This window comes from Sinocyclocheilus anshuiensis, unplaced genomic scaffold (assembly GCF_001515605.1).
Source record: "Sinocyclocheilus anshuiensis isolate Anshui unplaced genomic scaffold, SAMN03320099.WGS_v1.1 scaffold523, whole genome shotgun sequence".
In the NCBI taxonomy this organism is placed as follows: Eukaryota; Metazoa; Chordata; class Actinopteri; order Cypriniformes; family Cyprinidae; genus Sinocyclocheilus; species Sinocyclocheilus anshuiensis.
In genome coordinates this window covers 212564-230269 of record NW_015552561.1, presented here as the reverse complement: position 1 = coordinate 230269, position 17706 = coordinate 212564, and the positions used below count along the sequence as shown (strand labels likewise).

The following is a 17706-nucleotide window of genomic DNA, read 5'->3' as shown; positions in this document are numbered from 1 at the left end:
AACAGCTTAAAATGATATCTAATCTAATTAAAAACATATACAAAAACAAACTAAAAATATTTTGTCAATAAAATACAATTATTCACTTTTTCAAATACAATAATAGCATTTTTAAGAATTTAAAATAAACTAGTTTTGGAGTTTGACAATGAAGACATTGCAACCAGGGGTCCTTGCTTGGGACGGCCCTGATTACAACACACAGCTATACAGCATAGTCCAAAACAATGTGGACAAAGAGATGAAGAAACATTCAGAAAAACAGAGATGAAGACAACACTCCCCTCCCTCCACACACAGGGTCTATATTTTTAAATGTCAGGTCTGAGCAAATCTTAACATTTTATTGGAGTACATTTTCACATATGTTTTAAATGGAGACAAATAAGTATATATAGATTATGAATTGCAACGTTTGTTGGCAAACAATGGTTTCATGTTTTTATGCCTTTTAATATTGCTGCTACATCGGTTGTTTTGTGTTTATAATCATTTTATGGTTTAAAATAATGGAGGAAAGGCATCAATAGGTTAATTAATGACAGGTTCCACTAATGATGACAATAATAACCATTAGTATATTGTCACAAAAGGTCAGTGTTTTTTCTCTCTCTTTCCAGTAACGATGGAAATTTTCAATTTTTGTATCCTTTTCAGTATGTGTCTGTTCAACAAACTGACAATAAAGTTAAAAAAAAAAAAAAGTGACTCTAAGTTACTAGCCCCGGTCTCCCATTAACACGAGGAGAGACAACATTTTATTAAAGTCAAGAGATGTCATGAACATCCTCAACCACTCATTAATCTAACCTCAATATAACAACTCCATCCTCCTTCAAATATGGTTTCTAAAACAAAAATATTCCACATCAACAGAGTGACTCACAGTTTCTGATATGAGCAATTTTCCATGTTTTAACCAATCAGATGAAAAATACGAGGCTGCCTTTTGACAAATGTGAAAACGCACCAATCAGCTTCAGGGGGCGGGCCTTAATAAATATAGCCAAATCGCTCCATTTGCTAAGATCCTCCGCGGAATGAGTTATCAATACGGACAGGTAAAGTCTGTCTTCCGGGTTTAGATATTTTACATTTAAATGTATCTTGTATGTCTATATGATTCTTGCATATTTGTATTGCGGTCTAAACTTTTAGTGTTGGTGTACAGGGAAATTGTGCATAATTATGCTGATTCCGATCGCGTAAACTTTGTAGAAAACCTTTTTAGGCTAGTCGGTTAGCTCGGTAGCTAATATGAAACATTTAATGGTAACGTTATTTGTGTGTATGATGAGAGAGTGCTGTTCAGTCACGTATCATAATGTATAAAATGACCATATGTTTTACATCTTTATCTTACATAATGTCATACAACAAAGATACAAAATAGAGACTTGTCACATTTAGATGTACCCTACCCTTTACCATATACCGTTGTTTCAACCGGTTTCTACTGGTGTAAAATTACAACAATAATAATAAAAGTATGAGTTTACAAGTAAGTATCATGTTATTGTACAAACATCCGTGAAACAAAAGAGAAGACGTTACACAGTCTCCAATCACTTCATTGAATGAAAAAAATAAATGCCGTGAAATTGAATGTTGATTAAATATGTCATTCTGCCTAAAATATATCCTATGTTAATATTATAAATATTATATGAAAATCAGTATAATAATAAAAGTAATACTATATAAATGTTAGTATTCCACGGAAGAATAAAAAAAAAATAAAAATAGCAACGTGATGATGAGTAACTGATGACAGAATTCACATTTTTGCCTAAACACTTTAATTTAATGTATTGTTTTGGTGACATATTTGCCTTTGTTAATGCCATTTAACCACATCTGCTTCTCGGTTCTCTGTTCATTGCAGTTCAGCATTTCAAGTTACTCATGTTTATTGCAATCCAAACGTTTCATTATTTGTTTTTAAAGGGTTATCCGGGCCCCGGTGGTAACGCTCCCCAACACCACCCGTCTCCAGGGGCACCGTATGGAGGTGGTCCTGCTGGTGGACAGTATGGTTCACCTTATGGCGGTGCCCCTCCAGGGCAACAATGTGGTGGAGGGGCTCCATACGGGTCTTATGGTCAGCCTGGTCCAAGAGAACCGTATGGTGGGGGCCAAGCTCCAGGAAGTCCTTACGGAGGCTATGGACAACCTCAGGGAGGACCATATAGTCAGCAGGCACCTGCAGGTTAGAGACGTGTAACTCTGTTTTGTTTTAATTTGGCTGAGTATCATATTGAGTATATATAGCTAAATTATTTATAAGTGTGTGTGTGTTTACAGTGGTACCAAAAAGTATTTTTAGACACGTATGCCAAACTTGTATGGATGTCATTACATTTCATCACATTTTAAAGAAAGTTAGCATAAGCTGCATTACATCAGGTGTTTGAATAAAATGCAACAAAATTCATAGAAATTTCTAGATATGATTTTAAGTATCAAAATACATTTTAGGGCCACTATGTACACTACTGTTAGTGGTCAGTAAGAATTTATTAAAAAAAAATTATTAAATACTTATTCATTAAATACTCATTCATCAAGGACACAATTAAATTAAATAAACGTGACAGATAATACTTTTACATTGAAACATTTTCTATTTCAAATAAATGTTGTTCTTTTGAACTTTCTGTTCATGAAAGAATCCTGAAAAATGTACCATGATTTCCACAAAAATATAAGCAGCACAGCTGTTTTCAGCATAATAATAATACAAAAAATGTCTTGAGCAGCAAATCAGCATATTAGAATGATTTTTGAAGGATCATGTGACACTGAAGACTGGAGTAATGATGCTGAAAATTCAGCTTTGTCATCACAGGTATAGATGACATTTTAAAATAATAATAATTCTAAATGTTAAATTCTAATATAATATTCACAATATTACTGATCTTGGTGAGCATCTTTAAAAACATCAAAACAAAATCTTACCGACCCCAAACAATAGTTAATATATCATGTTAGTTTCTCACCTTTTGGTTAATAGACTGCACACTTAAGTGGTTTTTAATAATGACTGAATTATATGTAATAATGTAAGCAAATTGCATTTATGTCATTTCATGGGAATGAGATTATGGATTTGGAATGTAGAGGAACAGGAATGTGGTTTGATATATATACTTTCTTTTTTTTTTTTAATCAGAATGTTTTCCACAGCTTCATACATCTGCAAATGCACAGTAATAGATGTTGGTCCAGCAGGAGAATTTTTCCACATGGTCTCAGGAGTTTTAGTCAGCAGCTTCAGGCTGGCTTGACTGATGATGTCTGAGTGTCAGGGTTGGCAGCTAAGACAGCGGGAGCCGCTGCCGTTCCATCAGGCGTGCAGTGGCCGAGGGCTGTGAATAAAATACGAAAGATAGAAATTTATGAAGGTGCTGCAGACAAGGTCCTTGATCCTCCTGCACTGCAGCTGTGTCATATGCCCCTCACTGAATGACTGATGCTGATACACCAGTACTGCAGGATGGCAGAAGCAGCTTTTACTGATCTGGTACAGAATGTGCCCACGGGAGAATTAGAGTGATGAGTGTGGTAATTCTGAGCGAAGGGGTTCGTGTCTGTGTCCTTCCACGTTTATGTCGGTAAGTATTCTGTAATGTCCTGTGGGAAAGGCTGTCAGATTCAAAGACTGTCCTCTGAACAGTGCTTATCCCTCCCGAGGGATACAGTGACCGACCATCTGCACTTCACCAAATTGCACAACTTATTCTTGTCCCTCTTGGGATCGAGACGACACATCGCTGACAACCCATGCTTGTTCACACTGAACCCATTTCCAGTATGTTCTTCAAATCTGACCTGTAGGACTGCTTGTCCTCATCATCTCGCTGTCATTTGGCACGTAATGAACTACTTTTTGCACATTTATGCATACGCTGCATCCGAAACTGCTCCATTCAGTACATAAAGGAAGCCACATGTGAATATAAATGAGCTAATTCAATCCCAGCTGTATACACCAGGGATATTATCGTTAACCAGATATTTTAAATAAACATTAATTTAAATTAAAAAAGTAAAACTGCTTTTATTTATGAAGATTTTTTTTAGCTTGTTGCAGTGCAAACACAACATTTCTCATTTTCTTTTAGTTGAAGTTGAAGTACTAAAATAGCTAAAACTAAGAGCTAAAACTATATAGACATAAAAAAAAAAAACGAATAAAAATGACAAAAACACAGCTTTAACTGTGTATTATAAATTATAATGAAAAAATAATAATAATTTAAAGTATTAATAAAAACTGTAATATATCAGTGTTGGGTGTAATACTATTTTTAGTAAAGTAATTTATTAAAGTAATTTAATTACTTTTCCCTTGAAAAAGTAAAGTAAGGGATTACTCCTAATTTTTCTGTAATTTAATTACAGTTACTTCTGATGTAATTGCATTAAATACTGTATAGACTGTAGGACAATTATTTATAAAACAATAGTGAATTTAACTTTAAAATTTAACATCTGATGTTAAAATTCATGTTTTAATGTAACCATCTCCCTTTAAATATTTTGGTCTGTTCAAGAATAATTTATTTTAGTTAGTTAATTTATTAATTTTTTATATGATTTATTTGAAAGAATTATAAGTGATGTTGCATGTCTATCGTTGTTTTGCTGAGGTTGATATGGGAATAAGTAAATAGTAATATTTTTTGACTTCTACTATTTTAGGCCTGTGGATAGCTATGGTTAAATGATTTGTTTTGAGCTGAATGAATTATCTCATATCAACAGACCATGAAGAAATACATTTGATTTGCATCTAACTCACTAATGTAGTCTGTTTTCATGTTGTAGGTACCATTCCTCCTGGTGTGAACCCTGAGGCCTACCAGTGGTTTTGTTCTGTGGATACAGATCGTAGTGGCTACATTAACGCGAAAGAACTGAAGCAAGCACTCATGAATTCCAACAACTCCTCTTTCAATGACGAAACCTGCATGATGATGCTCAGTGAGTGTTACCATTGTTAACACAACCCTCCTGAAAGCAGCTAAATTACCGAATAGATGCTTATATCACCATGTAACTAAATAACAGAATGCTGCAGTGTCACATAAACAATACAAAAATAGAAGTCATCTGATGACATCTCCAGGGCCAAAGGCAAAAATCAGTGCTTTGTCTTCATTTCCAGATATGTTTGACAAGACCAAAACGGGACGTGTAGATGTATTTGGTTTCTCTGCACTGTGGACGTTTCTGCAGCAGTGGAGGGCAGTATTCCAACAGTTCGACCGCGACCGATCCGGATCAATTAACAGCAATGAGATGCACCAGGGTGAGTAAATTAGAGGTCAAGAGAGAGACCCAAGATAACACGTTTGCAGGAAAGGCCACATGTTCACACTGTTATGACAACAGTCACGGTCACTAAGGACAGATTCCAGCATTCCCTTGCTGTATTCAGGTTCCAAAATGTACTTGTTTGACATACCTGCCAGTGATGGGTCAAATTCGCTGGCCATAAATATGTCTTACCAGTCCATAAACTGTATTTTGCATTTTATGTAATATACAATGTGTGTGTATATATATATATATATATATATATATATATATAAATTGCATATTTCTGACAAACAAAATAGTACAACATAAGACAGTCACAAAAATATTAAGAAATTTTGAATTGTGAATATTTTCATTTTTGTGGTTTAATTTGAGGAATATTCCACATATGTCTACTATGCAATTCAAAAGTCTGAATGGTAGTGTAGATTTTTGACTGTTTTTGAAAGAAGTCTCTTATGCTCATCAAAGCTGCGTTTATCAAAATACAGTAAAACAGTAATAGTGTAAACTTTACAATATTACTGTTTTTACTGTATTTTGTAAAGTATTATTTATTTTATTATTTAATATATTTTACAGTGTATTTTTCCTGTGGTGGCAAAGCTGAATTTTCAGCAGTCATTACTCCAGTTCTCAGTGTCGCATGATTCTTCAGAAATCATTCTAATATGCTGATTTTGTGCTCAAGAAATATTTCTGTTGAAAACAGTTGTGCTGCTTTATATTTTTGTGGAAGCTGTGATGCTTTTTTCAGGATTCTTTGATGAGTAGAAAATTCAGGAGAACAGCATTTATTTGAAATTATTATTATTTTTTTGTGACAGTGTAAACCCCAAACTTTTGAACAGTATTGTATCTCCACATAAATTCTGGATAATAATAAAAAAAGAGCATAATTTGAATCAGCTTTTGTAACATACTGTACCAGTGAGGGTCAGATTGTCATTCTTATAATTTGACAGAGACGACACATATTGTGTTGTAGTTCCTGAAAAAAAAAAAAAAAGTTTTATTTGCCTGCGAAAGTTCATTGTTTTCACATTTGTTGCTTAGTACCAGTGTTACTTTTGTGCTCTTGCTGTACTATAGAAAATCTTGGTCAATGTGTTAATCACAACCTAAATCTAACCACAGGAAGTTTTCACTGTTTTCATCAGCTAACATGCGTTTATGTGTATTTCGTTAAATCATGTTTAAGTGATTCACGTAGCATATCACTTATCTTTGGAATTTGCAAAGAGATATGTTTAGTGCTCATGGTTCCAAGAATTTGCAAAATAGACAAAACATAATTACAAATAACACGAATTAGTCAGATTTTCAGGAGAAAAAAAAAAAACAGTTGTTTAAATATAGAAGGGTTCGGTGTAGGACTGCACGATTAATCGAATGTGATTGTCATGCGTATCTTGTCAGTAAAGCCGGTTCTGTGTTTAGTAGTAAATCTCCATCACGTGCTTTCAGATGAAGCAACGTTTACTACACAGAGCCGTAGTTCACTGACAAGCTACGCAAAATCGCGTTCATAATCGCAGACGATTTAATCGCGCGATTATGAAATCGAAGAAATCGTTCTGCGATTATGAAAGCTGTTTGTGTAGCTCATCAGTGAACTATGGCTCTGTGTAATAAATGCTGCTCCATCTGAAAGCACGTGAAAATACCACATTTAATACACGCGTCAGTCGAGTGTTTGAAATAAATCCTTCAGTGAGATAATGTGGCTTCTTACACAGAATAAGGCACGCAACATATTTCATAGTATTCTAAGCAGTGATAAAGGCTATGTCGATTAGCATTGCATTATTATATACTTTATTATAATAAAAATTATAATAATACAAACTCAGATAAACCATATATTGTCGTAGTCATGTGTTTATTAATCACGTTGAATTACAAAGCAGTTACATTTTCTGTTTATTCAGCAACTGCTATAGGCATTTCCTGGGTTTCTTCTGCGAGGCGTATTTGGAGTTTTCGCGCGAGAGCGCCCTCTGGCCATTGGATGGAGATTTACTGCTGATCACAGAACCATGCTTCACTGAAAGATACGCATGACAATCGCAGCTTCTGCCTAATCGCGATTTATCGCCTTTGCGATTTAATTTCGATTAATCGTGCAGCTCTAGTTCGGTGACACACACACGAGGTGTTGGAAAAACACAGAGGCAAGGAAAAGACCGTTACTGAGCTTGTGAACCCCTTTTCCCATCTAAATCCTGTGCCATTATTAGACGTCATGAAAAATTGCTCTTAAAATAACCTCAAAAATTGTAGCTGGTATCCTGCAGTGTCTTTTTTATACTCATTGATTTTGTATGAAAAAGTCTGTTCATGACTGCCAGAGCATATTCATCTGCAGCGATTGTTGAAGCCATTATAAAGATGTGAATAGGTCTGAAAGTGTATGTCTGATTACTGGTGAGTGAAAGAGTGTTGAAAACATGGTGGATACAAAAACAACAGTAGAACGATTTAACGGGGCCTGTGGAGAGAAAATGAGGGATTTAGGGACCCTTGGAGGCTTTTTTGGAGAAAAGTCCTTCTAACATGGTTCATTTACAAAACTCCTCCATTTTTTTGTTGCTGACTCATTTAAGAAACATAAACCTTTATGTAAAACCAGAGGGTAGCAATGTAAGCATTCCCTTATTTTTTATTTAGTTATTTATTTAAAGAAATGAATATTTTTATTCAGCAAGGATTCATTAATTAATCAAAAGTGACAGTAAGTCATTTATAATGTTACAAAAGATTTCTGTTTCAAATAAATGCTGTTCTTTTGAACTTTCTATTCATCAAAGAATCCGGACTGAAAATGGATCATGGTTTCTTTCACAAAAAAAAACATTAAGCAGCAACTGTTTCCATCATTGAAAATAATAAGAAATGTTACTTGAGCAAATCAGCATATTAGAAAGATTTCTGATGTATCATGTGACACTGAAAATTGGAGTAATGCTGCTGAAAATTCAGCTTTGCATAACAGAAATAAATAAGATTTTAACATATACAAAAAAAAAAAAAATAGAAAAAAGTTAACATGTGAATTATATTTTACAGTATTACTGTTTTTATTGTTTTTTTTATCAGATAAATTCAGCCTTGGAGAGCATAAGAGACTTCTTTCAAAAGAAAAACAAAACAAACCGTATATGGTAAATGTAATGTTTTGATAACCAATGTGTTGCTTATTTCCCAGCATTATCTCAGATGGGCTACAATCTGAGTCCTCAGTTCATTCAGGAGCTGGTGAACCGTTACTCTGCGCGGGGTGTGAACAGGGTTCTCCAGCTGGACCGCTTCATTCAGGTGTGCACGCAGCTTCAGAGCATGACCCAAGCATTCCGCGAGAAAGACACCGCCATGACTGGCAATGTGAGGATGAGTTACGAAGACTTCCTTTCTGGTGCCATTACCAGACTGATGTGAAGGACTGCATCAGCAATTCAGAAGATGATCTGACTCTGAATGTACAGCATGACACTTCACGCTCTCAACAGTGCCTTTCACTGCGGCATACCCTGATTTGACCACATTTATGCAAAAACTATGTTCATTAAGTATTGCCAGCTAGCCAATTAAAGCACTCACCGCAAGAGACTACCATTGTGATATGGTTGTCTGTAATGCAGCCAGTTATTCAAGACTAAACTAATGCCAAACATATTAGTGGTACATGTGAATAAAATGACATTAGCTATGCAGCTAGCACTAGTTACTAACTATTGGGAGTATGTCATAGAAGTATAATTACATTTGATGTTCTTTGTCAGTATGAACATTTCTGTACTTTTTAGATATTAGCAAAAAAAAATCCTGATTATGAATGCTTGAAATGAAAATATTGTTAGGTTTTCCTTCCCAAGGAAATTGCTTTATGCTTTTTTTATATGATAATATTTATGCTCTCCTAACACCCTTTTATAACCTTTCCTTATATATTGATATTTTTTTCTGCTGCTTTTTTGCTTGCAATTAAACAATGTAATTAAAGTAATTCAGTTTTGTTGTATTTGTTTAATTGTCATGTTTTTTTCTCATTTATTTGTCATTTTTCCTTTTTTTAATTTTAAAATAAATGTTTTCATTTTAAAAAATATTGTTTCTGAATTGAGTATAACATATGTACTATATGTACAATTGAACTGTATTGTATTATTATTATCATTATTACATTTACATCTAGTAATTTCGCAGGCGCTTTTATCCAAAGCGACTTACAAATGAGGACATTGATAATAATAATAATAATATTAATACAATAATATTATTTTATTAATGTTATTGATAATATATTATTATTAAAATAATAAAATATTTATTACAATATTGTTATTACTCAAAAATGAGCTTTAAGTTCAGGACAAATGCTCACAGTATGTTTCAACATTGGTCACTAGGTGTCAGGATTGCTTTAACAGGACATCCTGTATAGAACTTTGCCCCAGAACGAATGAGACTCGAGAACGTCTTTCTGACGTACAAAAATAGCCAATCAGATTGTTGCTTACAGTGACGCAAGAAGCCAAGGCAGGAAGTTGAATAGCCTGGAGATAGAGGTACGTATAGTCATGAGATTTTATAAACGCACGCGCGAATGATTTAGTGAATTTATGAAATATTACGCACTAAATTGTCAGCGAGTCTCTTGTTATGCTTTCAGGAACATATATAAATAAAAATGTATTCATGTATTTTATTGCGCCATTAAACACATGCTTTGACACCGGTACCCTTGTAACAGTTACGTGATTCTTTAATGCTCAGGTTATGTAACGTTAGTTGGACACGTTGACATAATAACACTCTAATTTAATTTCTTCTGCCATATATATATATATATATATATATATATTTTAACACATTGTACCTTAGCTTCTTGAAAGCATGTGTCTATAAGTAATCCTTGATTTTGTCGCTGGTGATAACGAAAATAAGGCTACACTGTCAGCTTGCCAAAGGTAAATAACCTTCTAGAACTTGGACTGGCTTTTTCAGGTTTATGCTGCCATGTGGCCAGTGATCTGGACTGCCATGCGCGCTTATGCGCCCTATGTGACCTTCCCAGTGGCCTTTGTGGTGGGAGCTGTTGGATACCACCTTGAGTGGTTTATCCGGGGAACTCCTAATGCCCCAGGAGAAGAGAGGGGCATTGCAGAGCTAAGGGAGGATAGGAAATTAGAGGAACTGACCGGTCAGGACAGCACACAGGTCCTCAGCCTCAAGGACAAACTGGAATTCACACCAAGAGCAGTGTTGGAAAGAAACCGACCGGAGAAGAGCTAAGTTTTAGTAAATGGCATGAAGTCCTGCAAGATTACCATATAATGATGTGCAATTTCTCAAACTTTGGGCTAATTTGTCACACTCAACGGCCCCAGGGACGGGAACTTGATCAGAAATCTTTTTTTGTGGGATTTCATGCCCATTCCTTTGTCACTTCATTCTGCCACCCTAATTACATGGAGTCTTGCTGTAATATTTACCAGCCCGGCTGGAGGAACTTGATTGCTGAGAGAATTTTTTACAACTTTCATTCTTTGAGTCTTCTTAATATTCATCTTCTGCCCTTAGGCATGCAGACACATGACTATATCGCACAAGTCCTAACTTGGAAAGCTTTAATAAGTTTTCCATTCGTGCTCCCTGTCATATGCTTATGAGACTGAAGCTCAAAGAAAGACCACCTTTAAGTTTTTTGTTTGTGTGAATAAAGTGCATCTATGCAAGGCAACACTTGAGTGGGACTAGAAAATGTTTGAGACGTTTGAACTTTGAGTGGCTGAAGCGATTCAGAACACTGAGAAATACATACAAGCTCTGTCATTGTGGTCCTTTGCTAATTAGTAATAATGAACACAGTGAATAGTGAGAAATGAAAGCCAAGTTTTGCCTCGGTGTCCTTTTCGGTTCATGTAAGAACTCTGCACACACTTTGAATATCTGGACCGGAAGGTAGAGGTCTGCGCGGGACTATTTTTATTTTATTTTTTTTAATTTGACTTGAATTTATATGAATTATCGTAAGACACAAAATTCGTTTAATATTTTATGCAACACAGTAGAAAAAAAATAAAATAAAAATGTTGTACAAAAATTTTATTTCTTATTTTTATTCGTCTTGTCAGGATACAATTCGTTTAACATTGACAACACAATAGGGAAAAGTGTCGCAGAGAGAGAGAAAAAAAATTAGTTTGACATTTTTCTGTTAACAGTAGGAAAGTCGCAGAGAAAAAAAAAATAAATACGACATCTGTCATTTAAAATTATAGGCTAAGCAAAATATAAACAAAACCGAGTTGAACGTCCTTCAAGGACAGCGCATCCACACTTTGCTCCATCCTTATTCTGCTCTGTCACTCATCGACAACCTGCCTGTTCTGTCTGAGGGCCGTATATTTACCACCGGTACAGCCTGCTCTGAGCATTGTTATGCACATGCTGCGCACAGACCCCGCAAATAAAACGCATGACGCAGAAAGCATGCGTGCAGCGCGTGCATAACAGTCTGAGTGCAGGCTGTACCAGTGGTCAATAAGAATAAAGCGCAGATATGCTGTTCTGAATGGACGTTGGGAACGGGATATTGTTAGACTGCCCGCTCCTGTTCAAATTACACCAAAGTTACCGACCACTACCAAAATCTGGTCGGTAGCCGTGGGAATGCAGACCTCTACCGGAAGGTTTAGCTGGAATTTCAAACCAATTATCTGTGGTTTTGAGTCCTTTTACATGTACAGTAGTACAGTGAACTCGTACTGTTGCAGAGATTATTACCCATGTACAGTAATGCTTGCCTAAGCAATGTTATGGCTAAACTGTCAGTGATAATTGCACAGCTAACTTTTGTGCTGAAGTGTGTGGGAGGCTGCCTTGTGTTCATATAATAAATGTACAGACACACTTTAATTTTGGCACTGTGTTTGTCAGATGTTCTTTCCAACTTGTGTGAATTTTGCACATTGCACAAAAATCATAAAGAAAACATAACATAAACACAAAACAACATCTCCAAGGTGCTTCAAGACACCTACCTGCAAAGCTGCCTGAGAAACTATGCGCAAGTGCACCTAGGGAGAAAGCTGCTTTAAACGCAAAGGATGGTCACACCAAATGTTGATTTAATTGAGTTAATATAAGTTAATTGATAAAGAAAATCTATTTATGACATTATTTTTGGCAGCATCCTCATTTTACAGCATTTTTACACAAGTGCCTACTGTAGCTTTGCAGGTAGGTCTCTTGAAGCATCATGGAGATGTTGCCACAGTTCTTCTGGATTTAGTCTGTCTCAGTTTGTTCTGTTTCTTCATGTAATCTCAGACAGACTGGATGATGATGAGATCAGATCTCTGTGTGGAGCACTGGCTGTTGTCAAACTCCTTGTGCAAACAAAAATCTCACTGGTTTATTACAATTAATTGCAAAATGAATGTCTGGAAATGTAAACTGATATTTCCTACTGACACACTACAGCAAAAGATAGAAATCATTGACTTAAAACCATTTTTAGCTGGTGAAAATACTAGCGTTCTAATAATTTTGTCCACCACTGTATAACCAACTCATAAAAGTTATTTATTTATGAATTAAACTAAACTAGTCGTGCAGTATGTTTTTGAATACTTGTAACCGAATAGGCCATAACACTTTAAGAGATCTTTTTTTTTTTTAATCAGTTAACACTTTGAAATAATTGTTTTTTTTAAGTTAAACTGATTGAATACAGTTTAATTTTAGAGTTTTTAGTAAAAATATATTTTAAAATATGATGTATTTAAGTTTCTCTCACCACGGAAATAGCCACAGAAACTGGCATGGTGTCAATATTTTAAGTTAATTGTGTAATTGCTGCATTATAGATTTATAAATTGTTTTCAAACAGTTCTCCCTGTTATTAAGAAAAGTAGTAATGCCTTTATATTGACTTCTATGATTTCGAAGGACAGATGTATAGTCTGTTTTCTATGCTGTACATTCTTTTTCTTTCAGCACACAGCTTGATTAATGGAAACCAGAAGAGCAAGACCACAAATCCCCAGAGTGTACTTAATAGAAGTAACCCTAACATTTTCCAGCATAAGTTGCGCTTCATTGCTGTCAACAAGCTAGTGAAACTTTATGAGTGCTGATCTAGATTTACATCAGCAAAGTGCATAAATGCTGATACCAGGCACCGGCGGCTTGTCTGCCTAAAACAGTTTTCTATAAAAGGTTATATTAGAAGCAATATTTCAGTTGAGCTCAGTGAATGGCTTGAAGTCAGCCCTAAAACATTTACATCACTGTAAATGCAATGTAAGTTTTGCTTCACATTTAACTGATTCTGCCTGTGTTGATTTCTTTGCTGATTTTAGGGAAAATGTGTCTTGTCACTTTCTAATGCCACACTTTTTAATGTCACTTTGACTTCAAGTCCCCACAACGGTATTCAAAGGCTCCATGATATTTTCCTGTTGTTTTGTGATTAAGATGTTAAAAAATATTTTTATTCACAGTTTCTTCCCAATATTTTAGAGCTTGACATACCTAAATGCATGTTCTTTCTTTTTTTCATTTATTCTTTCTTTCTTATTATTTTTTTAAATCTTTTTATCCAAGTACATGCACCAGTTGTGACCACACCACACTTCATTATGCCATTTGACATAATGCTACAACTATGTTACACATGACATTCAAAAATATTTATTATATTCAAAAATGCCCGCAAAGTTATAGGATTTTATTATTCCAAATCTAGTAATCACTCTTTACAATTAGGCTACATCATACAGAATTTTACAGTTTAAGAAGTTAGTTGTTTTGTCTTATTTTAAATAATTTTAAGACATCTTGAGGCCCCCTTGGAAGTTTTCAGAGGCCCCTTGGGTCATTCTGTTTAGTTTTTCTTTGGCAAATGAAAGCAGTCATTGTGATTGCTCAGACTGTGTTTGAAACATCCTCTCTGAGGTTATTTTTTATTTATTTTTTTATGCAGCCTAACGAGAATGTCATGCCTACATGTGGGTCATATGACTGGCTGTATTGGTACGGGTACCCCTATTCCCATACATCCAGTAGTTGTGTGAGAGAGGATGTGCTGTCTGGATTGTTTGTGCCTAACCAGGTAGGAGACTGTGGGTTTGGTGCTGGAAAGGTGCTAGTATGTCCCAGAGGACAAACAGCCCTATTGTTCCTGAGTGATAGGAAGAAGGAACGACGCCTGCTGGCCTCTCTCAGCCCTTCAGTCAGGATGTGTACAGCCTCTCTGCACAATTACAGCATAATTATTCACTGTAGATTCCCATCAGTGACAGAAACAATGGAGAGACGCTCAAAATCCTCCCCTTCCTATGGGCTCAACATTCAGTTCCCACAACCAGTTACTTCTGTCCCCCTTTGAACCTTTTTAGATAGTTAGAAACTGACTTCCATTTCCCCCAATATGGCCCCCTAGGGTCTTATCAATAGCCCATTGTCCCATTCCAGATAATTTGCTGTATGGTTATACTGTGAAAAGTGAAAATTGTGTGTCCTACCACTTAGAAAAAATATCACAAGAAGTTCCTGATTATTTTTAAGGACAAGGCATTGTGTTTCATTAGAATTTTTGTTTTTATAATACAAAATCTCATCCAGGAGATATTATAATTCCTGTTTATTATTGGCAAGAAATAATCATGAAGTTGAAATATTGATTGTTAATACTGATATGTTTACATTTATGGTCGAATTTGTCATTATGGAAAGGAAAAAGTAATATTAAAGGTTGACAAACCTGCCACAAATCCCTGATATTTTGAGCATTAGACGTTGTTTTTCATCAGTTTCATTATTGCTTAAACTTGAAACCTGAGTCATGGTTCATAGTCAGGATGATATTTTAACAATGACTCAATTCTGTCTTGTATGACTGTGTACTATCTGATCAGGGGGCCATTCTTCGTACGTCGCTTATTACATCCGAGATGAAATGTCACATCCAAGATGATATCATCGCGCTAATCAAGATCTGGCTAATTCGGTTCTTCGAACGCACCTGTTGTTGATGATTAGTATGGCTGGATTGAGTTATCTGAGATAATTGTGCATTCATGGGTTGGTTTAAAAGGGGCTATGTATCGATACTCGAAACCAAGATCAGCAATGCAGCGATTGGCTGGCGGCAAGACAGCAATGTAATGACATCATATAATTAAAAAAGACACCTGACGAAAAACTTCATAATACCTGCCACTCCCATAATATCTGTCATCACTCAAATTAATGCACGACTCTACGTTATCTTTATAGCATGTGTGTAAGACTCGAATACAATTATGAAGTAATCATTTTATGACGAATAAATCTCTCAGTGAGTAAAACTGGCTGTGTCTATAGTATTAAAGACTACACAACATTATTATATTATCTTTAAATACATTTTTAAATGATTATTATTTTAAATTATTGTCTCTGGATTAGTGGGGTACTCTTGTAATAAAGTAGCGTTGGTAACGGACATATTTTAAGTAACAATTCTGCTTAAAAAGATGCCATCTAATCCTGTTTACATGAAACAAGCCTGCTCCCTAGCAGGTTTAAGCTTACGGACCTGTTGCTATGACAGCAACTCCGGGATGAGCTTCGAAGAACCAAACTATCCAAGATCATGCCAAATCGTCAACAATCAAATCCAGCTAACTGAGTTAGCGATGTACGAAGAACGGGCCCCTGCTCCTTATCTAGATTAAAAAGCAATGTGCTCTGACTCATCTGTTTCTCTCTGAGATGATTTGTTCATATGATGATGTCATGAAAATCTCATAGACTAGCACTGAGTGACCCAAGCCATACTGTACAGAATATCGTAGAGACTGGTGGTGGGCTGCTTAAAATATCCTAGCAGCCATATAGCAATGCACTAAAACCCATCAAAAACACTCTGGCAACATGTTGTATTGGCAATTATGCAGGTAAGCACCATTCCTATTGTATAGAAATATATTTCATTGTAAAATACTTTCATTTAGTATTGTACTTGCACGTAATTCACAGTTTGAAGAGCTGATGACATCCTGGAACTGCTGCAGGTGGGATTTTACCAAAAACAATGTAACAATGTCCACCGCTGGGCCATTGTAAGGCTGAACAAGCCTGAACAGCCAATGCCTGGAGTGACCAATGGAAAAATCAGGAAGCAGATACAAGCCAATTTCCTCCAGGTTGTCTAAATTAAGGATTGAGTTAACTGTGAGTTCTTTAGACCACCTGACACCTGACATTTGTTTTATGAACCAACACACTTCAGTTGTAATGGTTGTGACTTAACGTAAATGCTGTAACACAGAGACATTTTCAAAATATCTTTCACAACGAAACAATGTCATACAGGTTTGAAATGGCATAAAGGTGAAGAAATAGTGACAGAATTTCCCTTTAACTAATGTTGAATCTAACCATGTTAACCATGTCTAATCTTACCATGTTTTTAAAGACTACCATTCAAAAGTCTGGGGTTAGAACAATTTTTAGAACTTTTATTTTGCCTATTAAATTGATCAAAAGAGACAGTAAAGACATTTTATTAATATGTAAAATATGTTTTCATAAGAAACTTCTTGGAAAAACATTTTAAAAAATCTTACCGACATCAAACTTTTGAATGGTAGTGTAATTTCTTAACATTCCACAAGCACACTGATTTTCAATGACATTCTTGTGTTTGTTTTTTTAGGTCTCTGTTGTCCCTTTGTGGATTTTTTTTACTTCTTGTTATGGCTATCACTGAGAAGACATGGTTTTTAATCAGTTCAGCTGGCAGGAAGTACATGTGACCGTTTTGCACTGCATACATTGGCATATTTGCCTGATACTGCGGCCTTCAGACCCCCTACAGAAAGAAGTTTGGCACTCAAACTTAAGTCCCCATGGGAAGCAGGTTGACTGGCCACTCGAAGCCACCTCTCATCCAGAAAACACCCACACACCTCAGAGCCCAACACAGACTGCAGTTTCTAAGGTACGTACCATTCATAGAGTGCTTTAAAACCTGTTTGTTTTTCCTGTCTGAGGCTGGTACGCAGGGAAAGGGAAATGTATCAGCATTTGGAACAACAATATTAGGATGCAGGAAGCGACCCGCAAGAGTGGCAGCTCATTTTCATTGGTGCTACTCTGTGTAAATCACCTAAGGGTATGCGGGCAGGCAGTGTCCCTGCTGGGTTTCACAAATAGAATGACCTTTGTGACTGTATTCAGCAAAGTAACCTCATAATAGCTTGAAGAGAGCAGGCATCCATGACTTTTGTTTTTTTCGTATCTAAAATGACATACAGTGGGTACGGAAAGTATTCAGACCCCCTTAAATTTTTCACTCTTTGTTATATTGCAGCCATTTGCTAA

At 35.7% G+C, this 17706-nt stretch overlaps 2 protein-coding genes across 2 annotated transcripts; both read left to right on the top strand.

The window, feature by feature from the left end:
* Positions 1–1029: 1029 nt before the first annotated feature.
* LOC107664714 (peflin-like) lies at positions 1030–9389 on the top strand. The gene is made up of 5 exons (XM_016455363.1): positions 1030–1061; positions 1948–2209; positions 4834–4989; positions 5174–5317; positions 8537–9389. The coding sequence occupies exons 1-5, from the start codon at positions 1041–1043 to the stop codon at positions 8764–8766; spliced, it is 813 nt and encodes a 270-aa protein (XP_016310849.1). The 5' UTR covers positions 1030–1040; the 3' UTR covers positions 8767–9389.
* A 446-nt stretch (positions 9390–9835) lies between these two features.
* On the top strand, positions 9836–10741 carry LOC107664707 (small integral membrane protein 12). The gene is made up of 2 exons (XM_016455354.1): positions 9836–9896; positions 10336–10741. Exon 2 carries the CDS (start codon positions 10348–10350, stop codon positions 10621–10623), a length of 276 nt encoding a protein of 91 aa, XP_016310840.1. The 5' UTR covers positions 9836–9896; positions 10336–10347; the 3' UTR covers positions 10624–10741.
* Positions 10742–17706: the final 6965 nt, after the last annotated feature.